The sequence below is a fragment of the Tauraco erythrolophus genome, chromosome 25 (assembly GCF_009769465.1).
Source record: "Tauraco erythrolophus isolate bTauEry1 chromosome 25, bTauEry1.pri, whole genome shotgun sequence".
NCBI classification, from domain to species: domain Eukaryota; kingdom Metazoa; phylum Chordata; class Aves; order Musophagiformes; family Musophagidae; genus Tauraco; species Tauraco erythrolophus.
In genome coordinates this window covers 6740021-6753171 of record NC_141489.1, presented here as the reverse complement: position 1 = coordinate 6753171, position 13151 = coordinate 6740021, and the positions used below count along the sequence as shown (strand labels likewise).

General features: G+C 53.4%; 1 protein-coding gene and 2 pseudogenes across 1 annotated transcript; 2 read left to right on the top strand and 1 right to left on the bottom strand.

Moving 5' to 3' along the window:
- Positions 1–1778: 1778 nt before the first annotated feature.
- On the bottom strand, positions 1779–2523 carry LOC147527013 (feather keratin Cos1-1/Cos1-3/Cos2-1 pseudogene; annotated as a pseudogene).
- A 1733-nt stretch (positions 2524–4256) lies between these two features.
- Positions 4257–5394, top strand: LOC147527012 (uncharacterized). The gene is made up of 2 exons (XM_086626341.1): positions 4257–4308; positions 4754–5394. The coding sequence occupies exons 1-2, from the start codon at positions 4257–4259 to the stop codon at positions 5392–5394; spliced, it is 693 nt and encodes a 230-aa protein (XP_086482467.1).
- An 889-nt stretch (positions 5395–6283) lies between these two features.
- Positions 6284–13151, top strand: part of LOC104377361 (axonemal central pair apparatus protein HYDIN-like) — a 177465-nt pseudogene continuing 170597 nt past the window's right edge.

Sequence of the window (13151 nt, the reverse complement as noted above, 5' to 3'; positions counted from 1 at the left end):
GTGTCTATTGAAACAAAAGGTTGAGTTTTTTAAATAGCCCTTCAAATACTCTTTTAAATACGCTTGGTTTTGCAGTTGAGTTGCAAGTTTTATTTACAGACTATATTTATGAAAATTGCTAAGAGAGATGCTGGCCTGCATCTTCTGAAATCTATTTTAAGGAGCTGTGGTCATGGAGTCCTATTACAAAACACATCACCAGGTGATCGTTTTGTACTGGATTGTTAAAATACAGTATTAAAATCTGTTCAAAAGGTAATCCCTCGTTACGGTGATGTAGGAAAAAATGCACTGGTATCCACAGGCCACGGAGGGAGGGTGCTGCAGTTGCTTGCTCTGGAAAGCAATATCCATAGCCTTGTGTTTTAGAAAGGCTGTGATGCTCTCAGGAAAGAGAGAACAGTTTGGAGGGTAACCACATGAGACAAAACACCCTGCGTAGTTCTGATGTGCTAAGAAATTCACTAGCCGGTGCTCTCCAGGCTGGTTATGAGGCTGTGTATTCACCGCCACACTCACTGGTCTTGGGGAAACACGGGCCCCAGGGAGCCAGTCCCTGGGGTAAGGGACGAGAAATATTTCCCTGGTGTAGGGCTCTGCTGAGACATAACAGGAAGTGGGCAGCCTCAGACCATCTCCCATAAGTCTACCTCAGAAGCATCTGTTGTTTGTTCCCATAATCTAGGCCACAGACGTGTAGGAGGTCTCAGTGCCAGGATCAGAGGTGGGGCTGGGGCCCAGGCCAAGGCCATGCTCAAGAAACACAAGAACAAAGGTGGGCATTGCCAGATGCTGTGCTGAGGGGTAATACGGCTGCAGAGGGAAGCTGTCCCTGCTGTCCGTGCCCAGGTGTGCTGACCATAGCTCCTAGATCAGCTGGTGGAGTAAGAACTGTGAGCCATTCCCAAAGCTGTTTACCCATTCCCCATACATACTATCCATTGTGAACATCATCTTCTCATCCTCTTTCCCCAGCACACCTCTACCCAAAGCAAGAGGACCACTGTTCCCCAAGAACCTGTGGGACTGCTGATCTCCTTCTGGCCTCCCACATGCCCACAGTTCCTCTCTGGAGAACAGCAGTTGTCAGAATTCCTAGTAACAGGATGTGCTCCATGGCCACGGAGCAATTTGTGAGCAGAAAGGAATCAAGGTAAGGACTGACAACCATTGGCTGTGGAGTAACTAGGGTTGTCCTCCTCAGCTTCAAGAGGCAGTGCCTGAAAGAGGACTCACTGCCGTGTGTCCCACCCTCCAATGCCTCCAGGAGTGATGAAGAATGCCCCTGTGCCCCAACCTATTTCCTCTCCAAAGCAAAGACTTTCTTCATCAGCAGTCAGTATGCAGACGGAAAGACCATCGAAGGGACACAGGCCAGGTTGCAAAAAATTTTTAGTGAGTTTACAGAAGGAAATGAGGTGGAGGTCCCCAGTGTGGGGAGAAGCAGGAACATCTCTTCTCCTTTTCCACTCAACCTGCCCCACAAAAGCAGACAGGCGAGCAGGTCACTCCAGGATTGTTTCTGGGCTCATCACAGAAGTCTTGGAGGGGAGAACAAGACCACAAAGAAAAGCAAGAAAAAGGGTGAGTGGGATATAAGAAAGGCAGATATTGGCCATGTTGTCAGAGAGCACAGGCTGACCCCTTCCAGTCTGTCCTTGCAGGGCAAGCCAGAGATGATCAGCATCTCTTAAAACACTGGCAGGAGGTTTGATCCTTTATCCAGCGCCATGTTCGGAGTTCCTGAGGGTCCTTGTTCAGAGCCGTTGTCAGCATCTTTAGCAGGGTCGGCATCTGCTGCCACAGTAGCGGTTGGCAATGCAGGAGAGGTCAAGCGACCCAGAGGTGATGGGCACGCCATCACAGCTGAGGATGCTGCCAACAGCAGCAGAGGTGGAGGAGCCCACAACAGTGTTCTGCGGGAAGGAGCTGAGGATGGGGCCGGGCAGGGTCACCACCACAGGAGAGGGCTGGATGACAACGGTGGAGTTCTGGCACTGCCTGACGCAGGGCTCATTGCAGCTGTTGGCCAGGGGGGTCGGGCCACAGGGCTGGCAGGGACGGCACTGATCATAGCAGGACATGTCTCTGGGTCTGGAGGTGCACCTGGGAGAGAGGGCAGGGAGGAAGCAAAACATGGAGATGCAGGAGGAGCAGCCTGTCACCACACCAGGAGGGAGTCAAAGAACATGCAGGGCCTGGAGGTGAAGGATGTGCAGAGATTTATGTGGGCTTCTTGGCCTCATTCTGTCAGGACCCAGAAAGATCCACCAGCTCCTATGTGGCTGCTGCTGAGCCCTTAAACCCAGAAGCCGCCTCAGTACAGTCCCAGCTTCCCTCCATGACAAACCTTCTCCCCACTTCCCTCTCCCGTGACAGGCAGCCCCAAGATCTGGCACAGCACAAAGCCAGTGTCAGCTGAGAGGTCCACTGGAGTGAGAGCTCCCTTTAGAGAAAGCAGAGAAGGAGAAGAGGCTTCAGACACACCTGACTCCCAAGGAGAAGGAGGCACGAGAAGTGGATGAGGGAGTGAGGACCTGGGCTGGCTTTTATCATGGACCTCTACTGCCCCAGGCTGCCAGAGGCATCCCTTGGAGAGGTGATGATTTTCTGACAAGCTCCTCTTGAATGCAAAACATCCCAGCTAACGCCATGGGCTGTGTTTTGGCTTCCTGAATTGCTGCCTTTTCCTTTCCCGCTTTATGCCAGGCACATTCCCCAGTGAAGGCATCTTTTGTGTTATAGGATGAGAGGCCCAAGCATTTCCGGTGCAAAACACATCAGCATGGGCAAAGGACTCATCTCACCTGCTGGAAAAGGATGTCCAGGGAAGGATACTCAAAACAGACTAAAGAGCTGGCTTAGACAACACACACGAACACGTACACACACAAAAATCTAGACCTCTGGTCATCTAGAATTAATTGAGAAGACTCAAGACACCCAAAGAGAGGCTGACTACCTTGCCCAGGGCCACTGCACGGATGTTGGACTTGACAGAGTCATCGTCTGCATGTGATTGTCCAGGGATTTAGGATGGCAGAGGGAAGACATATCTGTGCACAGACAGATTGGGAAGTGCAGCTGATGATTGTAACGTGCCCGGCTTGAGCCCATTCACCCACACAAAAGCCCTTTCCACGCTCTCTGTCTGTCCCTCAGTACCATGGACATGGATATGGGGTTTAGCCACGGGGTGGAGGTGCTTGTAGGCTCTGGTGGGTCAGTCTGTGGCTTCACTTCTGTTGGCATGATGAGGCAAGCCCTGCACATGTGACCAGGTATGCCGGCCCTGCTGTGAGCTTGTGCTTGCTGGGACGTTGAGAGGCCATGGCTGGTCAATTGCAGGATCAGTGTCTCCAGGAAGATGATTCATCTCATTTCCCATGCACATCTACTTTGGGACAGGATAAATCCTGTGTGTGAGCTGCTGCCTCTTCACCGACTGTGGGAAAAGTCTGTAGAATCTGTTAGAGCAGGTCCAGAGGAGGGCCATCAAATGTTCAGAGGGTTGAAACACCTCTCCCATGAAGAATGGCTGAGAGAGGTGGAGTTGTTCAGCTTGGATAGTGTCTATGTCCCTTGGTTCTATTTGAGATCACATCTGGTGTGTTGTATCTTGGTTGGGGCTCCTCAGTCCAAGAAATATATGAACGTGCTGAAACAACTCCAACAAACTCAATCAAGGGCGTTAGAGCACTGTCAAACATGACATGCTAAGGAGAAGCTGCAAGAAATGGGCCTGTCGATCTTCGAGAAGAGATGGTTCAGGGAAGACCTTCTTGCTTTCTACAATTACTCAATCAGAAGAGGCAGAGAGGATGGAATTTCTCAGCAATAAGAGATGTGGAAAGTGACAAGGAACTGGGATTTGGAGAAATCTGATTAGCGACAGGCTAAAAGAAACAGGAATTGGAATGGGTGTCCCAGGGACAGCGTGCCATCTCCATCCTGGGAGGTGTTAAGGGCTGGGCCAAGGCTCTGCAGCTGTCCCGTGTGCAGCTGGCGCTGTGCAGGCTGCTTCTTGCTGCGGGCCGGGCCGAGGGCATTTGCCGGGCGAGCAAGTGGTGCCCGTGCAGAGCCGCTGAGCAGCGGGAGCCCGGGCGAGCCCCGAGCGGCGCCGGCGCAGGGCTCAGCCCCGGGGCGGAGCTGGCGGCGGCGGAGAGGAGAGGAGGCGGCGGAGAGGAGGCGGCGGTGCCGGAGCAGAGAGCCGGGGCTGGCGGGGGGCAGCGAGGCGCGGGCGGCGGAGCGGCGGGATGCGGCGGTGCCGGGGCGCGGGGCTGGCGGGGCTGGCCGCGGTGCTGCTGGGTGCGCGGGGCTGGCGGGGGCTGCATGGGGCCGGGGCCGTGCCAGGGTATTCCCCGGGGGAGCCTCTGCAAACTCTTCCCTGTCGTTTTCCTTTCTGCCCTCTCCCGTCCGCCTTTCCTTTCTTCCATCCCTCACTATAACACACCAGACAATCCTCTCTCCTCTGCCTCCCTCCCTCCCTCCCTCCCTCCCTCCGTCCATCAATCCATGCACCTGACGTTCGTTCTCTGCACGAATCAATTTCAGTTTCCCTCCCAGCCTTTACCCCTTGCTCCACACACTCACACCGGGATCACCCTCCACCCCTGTTGATGGCCATGTCTCCATTCATTCCATTCCAGCTCTGTCTCACTGTCACTGTTCCTAACGATTTATCTGGGAAAGGAGCCATCAGAGCTGGGTGATCTTTGGTGATCTTTGGCCTTTCCTTCTCCTTTCTCGGCAGCGGCTGTGGGCAGAGCCCAGGTGCAGCAGGAGCCGTCGGCAGAGACCACCGAGGGCACCGGCATCAGCATCAACTGCTCACACCCCAACATACAGTTAACCGACTTCATCCACTGGTACCGGCAGCTCCCGGGCCGAGGCCCCGCATTCCTCGTGAGCAGCATTAAAGGGTCCAAGGAGGTGCCGGAGCCGCCGGGGCGGCTGTCGGTGTTGCCAGACCGCCGGTCCAGCGCCCTGTGGCTCGCCCGGCCCCGGCGCGGGGACGCGGCGGTGTATTACTGCGCGCTGGGAGACACGGGGAGAGGAGCCGGGGCTGCGGCCGGGCACGAACCGCGGCGGGCGGGGCCGGGCGGCTGTGTCGGGGGCGGGGGGGCAGCCCCGGCCGGGCCCGCCAGGGGGCGCTGCCGCTCCGCCCGCCGGGGCCGCCTCGCCCCGCCCGGCCCCGCCCGGCCCCGGCCCCGCTTCTGCCGTCGGCACCGGCACCGACGGGGCCCCGCAGCCCCGGGAGTTCCCCCCTCGGCGGCTCCAGGCTCGGTCCTGCCGCACGGACCGGGCATTGCCGCTGCTCACCGGGCAGGGGCTGGGGATCTCTTTCACCCACTAGCGCAGCCGGGCACTGCTAGAACAGAAAGACCCAACTGAGTCAGTGCTGGCAGAAGCCGTGGCTTGGAAACCACAACCAGAAGTTCTTCCTTGCTGGTAACTTTGTAAATAGGCTCAGAAACACGACTGCAAATAGAATTCTCCACTCTCCCCTCCAATTCCCAGATGATTCTGGTGCCCTTGGAAAGGCATCCTGTAGAGCCAGCAGTTCTACCTTGGCACCAACAGGAGAAGGAGACACTGATGGTCACAGACACACAGTGGCTGGTGTTTGGGACATAGAGCTTGTTGCACAGGACTCCCCTTAACTTCACATTGAGAGACACTGGTGTTGAAGGGAATATCAGGACAGACACTTTTGCTGGGCACTTGCTGAAAGACTCATCTGAGCCTCAAATTCAGAACTCAGGGTAAGCCACAAAGAGATCTGCCAAGTCGCCCTCCAGGGAAACAAATCTGAGGTGGCTGAGACATAGAAGGAGGCCTGTGGGCATGGGGTGCTGAGCAAAGCCCAGTGCCCAGGGAGGCCTGGGTGGCTGTAGGAGCTGACACAGCTGTGACAGTCCATGTTCACAGGCTTCTGAGGCAGAGAGGAAAGGCACAGACACCTTCCCTGCCTCAGCAGGGGACTGTTGTGGCAGCTAGGTGGGTGGTTGATGTCAGGAGAAGTTTGCAATGGCTGCCTGTCCCTCTGATGGACAGAACTTAAAGCACGAGTTCAACACTTCTCTAGAGAGCCTTGTGTTAGAGGTTGGGGAACAGACCCAGAGAGGCCTATAAGGAGCAGCAGGGAGAGAGTTTGGCTCCACCCTCTGGGCTGTGCTTTGGAGGCCTCTTTGATCTGGCAGAGGCAGGAGAGGTGAAGTTGCAAGTATCAGCTTCCTCATGCTGGCAGGTCCCTGGGCACCCTGTGAACAGAGAGCGCAACATGGTCCTGATTTTGCTGGCAGCCCTGGTGGTACTGGCTGACTTTGGTGAGATGTGACTTTCAGACTGGGGAGAATGAGGCAAGGGGTTTTGCAGCTGGTGGTGGAAGGGAGGAGCTGTGAGTCCTGACTCCCTGGAGGATCTGGAAAAGCAGGAGCTGCAGATGGGTATGTCAAGTAATCTGGGAGATGTCAAGAGTAATGGGAATCAAAGGAGGAACAAAACCTCACCTTAAATATGCAGGTTCTGAGCATTTCTGAGTGTGCTGTTAATAGAGATGAAGCCTAAAGAGGGAAAGATGTTAGGGAATGGAGTGATGAGGCAGGTAAGAGCTTCTCTCCTAGATGCGTTGATTACAATGCTGCCAGTCGCTGTAGGGATGGTCATAAATCTTGGAGGACAAACATAGATGGCTAACTCAGTGCAAGAAAACCTAAAATGCCATACAAGGAGAGGGTAAGAGCAGAAGATGTGGTGTGTCATATGGAGGAATTTTTACAGCGAAAAGATAAGGTCAGAGGTGGGAGAGGAACAGCTCATGTCTTCGGCTGCTGAAGGAGAGATCAGCTGTTAACATAACTCAGAGGCAGATATGGAGAGAATCTATGGATGGAAATTCCAGTGAGCATGGCTGAAAAGGAGGATAATCTGAGGGGTGAGGAGGGGTAAGATCCTGGGAAAGAGGTGTGCAGGGACAAGTAGTTCAGCCTTTCAGAGGCTGGGAAAAGTGAGGTGGAAAGTGGGAACATTAAGATTATGAAGTGATAAACGGGCAAGTACACAGGCAAGCAAAGCTGAAAGCTCTTTCTGGCTTCACAGGTCATGCCCAGAAGGACTCTGTGCTCCAGTTCCCAGCAGAAATGACCATTCAGGTGGGACACAGTGCAACTCTGCACTGCAATTTCTCCACCAGCTATTCCAATTCCTACATTTTCTGGTACCAGCAGCTCCCAAACCAGTCCCCTCACATGCTGCTGTGGGTGACCAGGTCCAGCGCTCGCGAGGATTCAGGGAGATTCTCCTCCGTGCTGTCTGCAGAGGACTCCCAGGTGGTGCTGCATGTGCAGGATGCTGAGCTCCAGGACAGCGCTGCCTATTTCTGTGCACTGAGCCCACACTGGTGCCCACAGCTTGCAGCACTGCTCAGAAACATGGGGGCTGCTCTGAGGAGCAGTTCCCTCCCTGCCACTGCTTGCATGTAGCCCTGAGCTCAGCCTGCCCAGCAGCAACACCTGGGCGCTGTGGTGAGGCTGGGCCTCTGCCTGCCCAGCCTGTGCTGCTGTGAAGCACATGCCAGCATGACTGTTACAGCTGCCTCTAGACTCAGGGTCTTTGATGATGAAAAGAGTCCAAGACACCTGACTTGGGGCAGATCCACTGGAGGCTACACCATAAACAAGCCAAACCAGGCTTGTAAAATGCCCTCTGCTTAAAATAGCTGGTACACTGGAGTGAGTGCTCAGGGCTAGTAACCTGTCAGCTTGTCTTCTTGGTCCCTTTCCCTGTGCCTCCAGTGATGGCCACAGCTGGAGAATAAGGCTTGTGGTATGAGGCACAGCTGTTCCTATGGTTTTACTATGTGGCCATAGTAGCCCAAGGAGGGAAGAGCCCTTCTTTTTCCTGCATCTGCACATCAGAAAGTAAAAAAGACCCACCAGTCAGATACTGAACAAGATTCTTTGTTCAAACCCTTTCCTGCATTTATCTACTGCCAGAGAGTGGTCCCAGTCTTTCTCCCATCTCTTCTTCTTCTCAGGGAAATCACCAGTGCTCAGTAGAAGGAACCCCTATGTCCCTGAGTCCATGCTGGTTTCTCTGTCCAACAGCTGATCATCACATCTCAGTAGTCTTGTTTCCTGCCATGGGCAACAGGAATGTTTCTGGGGACCTGTTCTCAGGCAATCCCACCCCAGCACTGCATGTGGAAGCTCAGCTGGAGGGTGCTGACCTTCCAGCTGGATCCCACCCTATGAAGTGGAATCTGCTGCTCATGAAACATCATCAGTTTCACCTGCGAAAGCCCAGGGTACTTGGTTGTTTTCCTACTGCTGTTCCAGTATGGGCATGCCTCTACCTAGTGATGTGAGTCTGCTCTGTCATCCCTTCTGGAGGCTTTGCATGCCCCTGTTTATCTCAGAGGGCTCTAGGCAGCGTTGATAGAAAACCTTAACCCTCAATATTCTTCACTCTGCTGTGTCTAGAGTCCCTTGGACATTTCAGGTCCTGCTTTTGGTTGCCCTTCAGGGCTGCAGAGGGCTTCGGCATGCCACAGACACAGTTGTTACCGAAAATCCGGAATAAGAAGCTTATCAACACCAATGGGATGTAGATAAGCAGACACTTTATTACGGCGCCGGGTGCACGGGGGATATCTCCTCCTAGCGTGCGCACCTTGCACCGAAGTCAAACTTCTTATATAGAGCTGACATATGCAAATCCATTAGGAAATCATACATAAACATACAAATTCCCAAAAATCATTAGCATATTCTCCTCCCTTTTCTGATTTTGTGCCATCAAAGTTAGAATCATCAAGAAATGAGTCTGGGGTGCAATATAGGTAGGTGGTCTGTGAGTCGGTGGTCGCGATCTCCCCCTGCCGGAATTACCTTTTGCTTAAGTTCACGGTTTCTGGCAGGTACCCATAGACCATTACGAAACCGTTACGGTTGGCTTTCTTCATCTTCATTAATCTAGACCTTGATAGCTACATGCATTCTTCTAGTTCTATGTAGGTATCATAAATCAGTTTACAAATCAACTTGTGCTTTGTACTTTGTACAGAAAGGCAGCGCCTTTCTGCTCTGCACGGGCAGGCGGGCAGCAGACATCCTCCTGCCCACGGGCAGCCGGGAGCCCTCGGTCCTGCCGCAGCCACCGGCCGCTGCTCACACGGACCGTCGGATGGCCAAGGGAACCCTGAGCAGGTGCTTTCCTCTGCTCCGTAAACACAGGGACTGCCGTGCGAAGGTGCTAACGCCAAACTTGACTTAGACATGGACGGCCCGAAGGTGGTTCATCTTTTGTTACTTGGTTAGAGCTCAGAGAAATACAATTTAAAACTGCATCCTGCAGCTACAGGCTTTCAGAGATATTTCAAAACGTTCCTGCTAGCGTTACAAAGTCATCCCATGGATTCAGGAGTTCAAGCTCCACACGCGCAGGAGAAAGGGATGTCGAGGTCACAGGCACCTCCAAGAGCTCCTCACAGTGGCTTGGCGTTGAGACTATGAGCTTGTTGGACAGGATTCAGAACCTTTGGAGTTGAGTGCCGGGGTAGAAGCATGGGGTTGACATACTGACCACAGCCTCAAGGGATGCCAGGTTCCTGCTGAGAAGTTCACTGAGAAGTGAGGCAGAAAGAGATTTACTAAGTTTTCCCTGGGGACAGGGACCCTTCAGCATCTTCAGGAACTCGCTCACCTGAGGAACTTCAGTAGAGGCCACTGTAAAGGCCTGTGGAATGTGAGAGCAGCTGGTTCACTAAGACTGTTAGATGAAGTCCCTTTTGCTTTAAAAGGCAATAAATAATATAAGGGAAAGTGATAAGCGAAGCACACAGAGACAAGAGTTTCTCAGTAAGTGAAGAAGGAGACCAGAGCTCCTCAGGCTCTAATTGATGGGCCGCTAGGGAACTGGCCGTGCAGCTTTGAAATGAGAGAGGCTGAGCTTTGTAGGTGACCAGAAGTAAGAAGGTGAGCATGAGGATTATCAATATTTGAGGAGGCTGAGATTTGCAGGTTAAAGGAATTGACACCAGGAACATGAGGATTGTGGCTGTTTGAGGAGGAGTCTGGTAGGATATGCAACACTTATTAAGGAATGCTTAGGGAAAGGCTCAAAAGGTGGGGGAAAGAGGACTGGGGAGGAGCAAGGAGAGGTAGTGGAAATGCCGAGGGCTGGAAACGTTCAGCCTGGGGAAGAGAAGGCTCAGGGGCGGATCTTTGCAATGTGTGTAACTAGCTGATGGGTGGGAATGAGGAGAGTCTTCTGAGTCAGGCAGACCTGGGACTCCACACCTCTGCCACAGTGGAAAGACATCAAACTGTGACCCTTACTGTGTTCCAGTTCTGCAAGGACCAAGAGGAGGTTGTTCTGCACTGGCCCAACTTGGGGCACTGTCGTGGGTTAGGCCGCTCCAGCAACCGAAACCACACAGCCGGTCACTCCCCCTCCCCCACCCCCAGGAACGAGGGAGAGAATTAAAAGATAAACGGGATACCCGTGGGTTGAGATAAGAACAATTTAATACAGATGATTTAATACAGAGTGTAGATGCTCACCACCCCCTCTAATCCGCAGCCCGTCTTGTCCCGAAGCTGCAGTCCCGGACGAACGCGAGGCCCCGAAATAGAGAGGGGCAGAGAGAGAGAGAGAGAGAGAGAGAGAGTGCTCCGAGAGTGGGAGTGCTGGGAGAGAGAGAAAAAAGGCAATAGAGCAAAAGCGCAGCAAGCACGAAAGAGCCAAAGCGCAAAAGCCCGTCTGTCCGGCTGCCCCTCACTGTTATACTGGGCATGACGCTGCATGATATGGAATGCTGATTGGCCAGTTTGGCCTCAATCTTAAGTTCCACCACAAATCACAAGGGGAATCGTGTCCCCCTTGTCCCAACCATGCTCCCCCCTTATCCCGCCGTGCTTCTGCACTCCGGCACACTGAAAAGCCCTTGGAGTCTCACGTCCAACCACAAACATCAGCTTGCTATCAGCATTCTTCTCAGAGCGAGCCTCTGAGTAAAACCAAAACACGGAGCTCTTCTAGCTGCTAAAAAGAAGAGCTAACTCTGTCCCAGCTAAAGCCAGGACAGGCCCTCAGGCCACAGCTGGGCTTCTCACAGCCCTGCAAGTTCAGAAGATGCTGGTGTATCTTCTCAGGGAGACATGCCACACACAGACACATTTGGGGTTCAAGAGTTGCCAAAGTCATGTCTCAGAGGCGGTCAGAAAGAGAATTGCCATGTTGCCTAAAGGGGTGAAGGTCTGAGGTTTGCTGAAGCTGAAAGCTGCCCACTGATGGGAGAGTTCTCTGTCCAGCTGGTCCCCAGGGAAGCCTGCGTGGCTCTAGCAGCTCACTCAGCTCTTCAAAGTCCATGTTCTGGGGCTGCAGAAGCAGAGAGGGAAACATGATTTCTGCAATGGCAGAGGTCTCTGTCTTGGAACTGGCAAAGGATCTCTCCTCCAGACATTCTTTGGGTGGGCTTCAAACTGGCCACACAGCATGCTTGCCTCAGTGGTGGTGTTCTGGATTCCAGGGCAGCACAGGCAGGCAGGAGTTCTCCATGTGGGCATGTGAAGGGAGGGACGAAGCCTGTCTGTAAAGGAGAAGGCAACGTCATGCTGAGGGTTGTGGTTAGGCTGGGTCTCTGCCTTCCCAGCCTGTGTGCCAGGCAGGAAAGCTGTTGAGACATCGATGCGTGTGACTTTTTCAGCCAAGTCCAGGCCCAGGGACTTGGGACACAGGACTGGACACTCAGCAGAAATATCCTACCTGTTTGTCTTAATCTTCTGCTTCCTTCAGCATCCACTGATGGCCAAATTAGCCCAAGGAGGGAAAATCCCTTTCTTGCCTTGCACCTAGGATTTAGCTGAAGCTTGAGCCAATGCTGGAGTGTCATGTGTCACTGCTAGAGGAGGGCAGACCAAGCACAGACGTTTCAGATGTGCTAAGAACAAGCATTTTCCCTTCCCTTCTCTGACCTTGGAGCTTTCTGAATGGACAAGGAATGGGGAGGAGGTTGAAACATCTTAGATTTGCCATTGTCCCTCACCCTGGAGGTGACCCAGAGCCACCACAGGAGGGCCAGACGCTCCAGGTTGTTCCCTGGAGACTTTGGGCAGCAGGAGAGTGGGGACCAGAGACCTGGGTGAGAGCACAGCTCTGCTTTGCGGGTATCCCTGTGGGAGGTAGTTGGCATTATTGTGCTGTGGGATCCATGCTGAGCTGAGGTCTTGTGTTCCCTTGTTTTCACCGTGGGTTATGTGGATATTGTGCCCAGTGGCTCTGGTGAGCTGATGGGCAATGTAGGAGATTGTTGCTGTTTGGGCAATACTTCTTTGCTGCTGCTCTTTGCTTTCTGGATTTCCCTGCTGCACAAAGCTTCTTCGGGGTTTCCTGAAGGCCTGTCTCTTAGAGTGTCTGCTCCGGGATGTGCCCCACAGAGCCCAAAGTTCGAAGTAAGATGGAAAACAGAAATAACATGTTCCTTCCAGGAATAACACGATTACAACAACTTTCAAAAATACACAGAATCACCTTGTGGAGCCTCCAATGTCTCTGTGACTGTGTGCTGAGATCTGGAGGACCTGCTCTCCCCATGCTCTGCCCATCCTTGAAGCCCTTCTCATGCAATACCTCATGGCTTTCCCAGACCCTGCCCCATTTCTTCAGCATTGGGACCAGGCTGTACAGCTCTATCCGAGATCTTAAAGGGGGAGCAGACCACCAGGCAGAGGTGGGCCACAGGCCCTACCAGGAGAAGAGGTGGCCTTGGGAAAGCTGCTACATGCCTTGGGAAAGGCCATGCACCATAGAGCATCTGTGGGGGCTTCGACACTTGCTGCTGTACTTGAAGTGTCCTGTCTGGTGGGACGTGGCGGTGTGTGAGAGACATGAGTGCCCTGGTGTGTGGCCTGGCCAGGCTGGTTTCAACATCAAGCTGTGGGTCACCTTAGCCCTGCACATCTGTGTAACTGCTGGGCTGTGCAGGGAACTGTTTGGGGGCAGGGGACTTACAGATGACCTACCCTTGCTACTCTTGCCCTTGGGTACAGGTGACGCCCCTCATTCTGGGGGAGGATGAGGCAGAGGAGATCTCAGGCTGTTCGAAGGCTTTTTCTCACACCATTGTCACTCCTGCATCGTCTGAGGCC

Excerpts from the sequence above, each read along its gene's own strand:
- LOC147527012 (XM_086626341.1), top strand. The coding sequence starts at position 4,257 with ATGCGGCGGTGCCGGGGCGCGGGGCTGGCGGGGCTGGCCGCGGTGCTG. Across the intron at positions 4,309-4,753 it reads GCTGGCCGCGGTGCTGCTGG|CGGCTGTGGGCAGAGCCCAG; the intron begins GTGCGCGGGGCT and ends CTTTCTCGGCAG.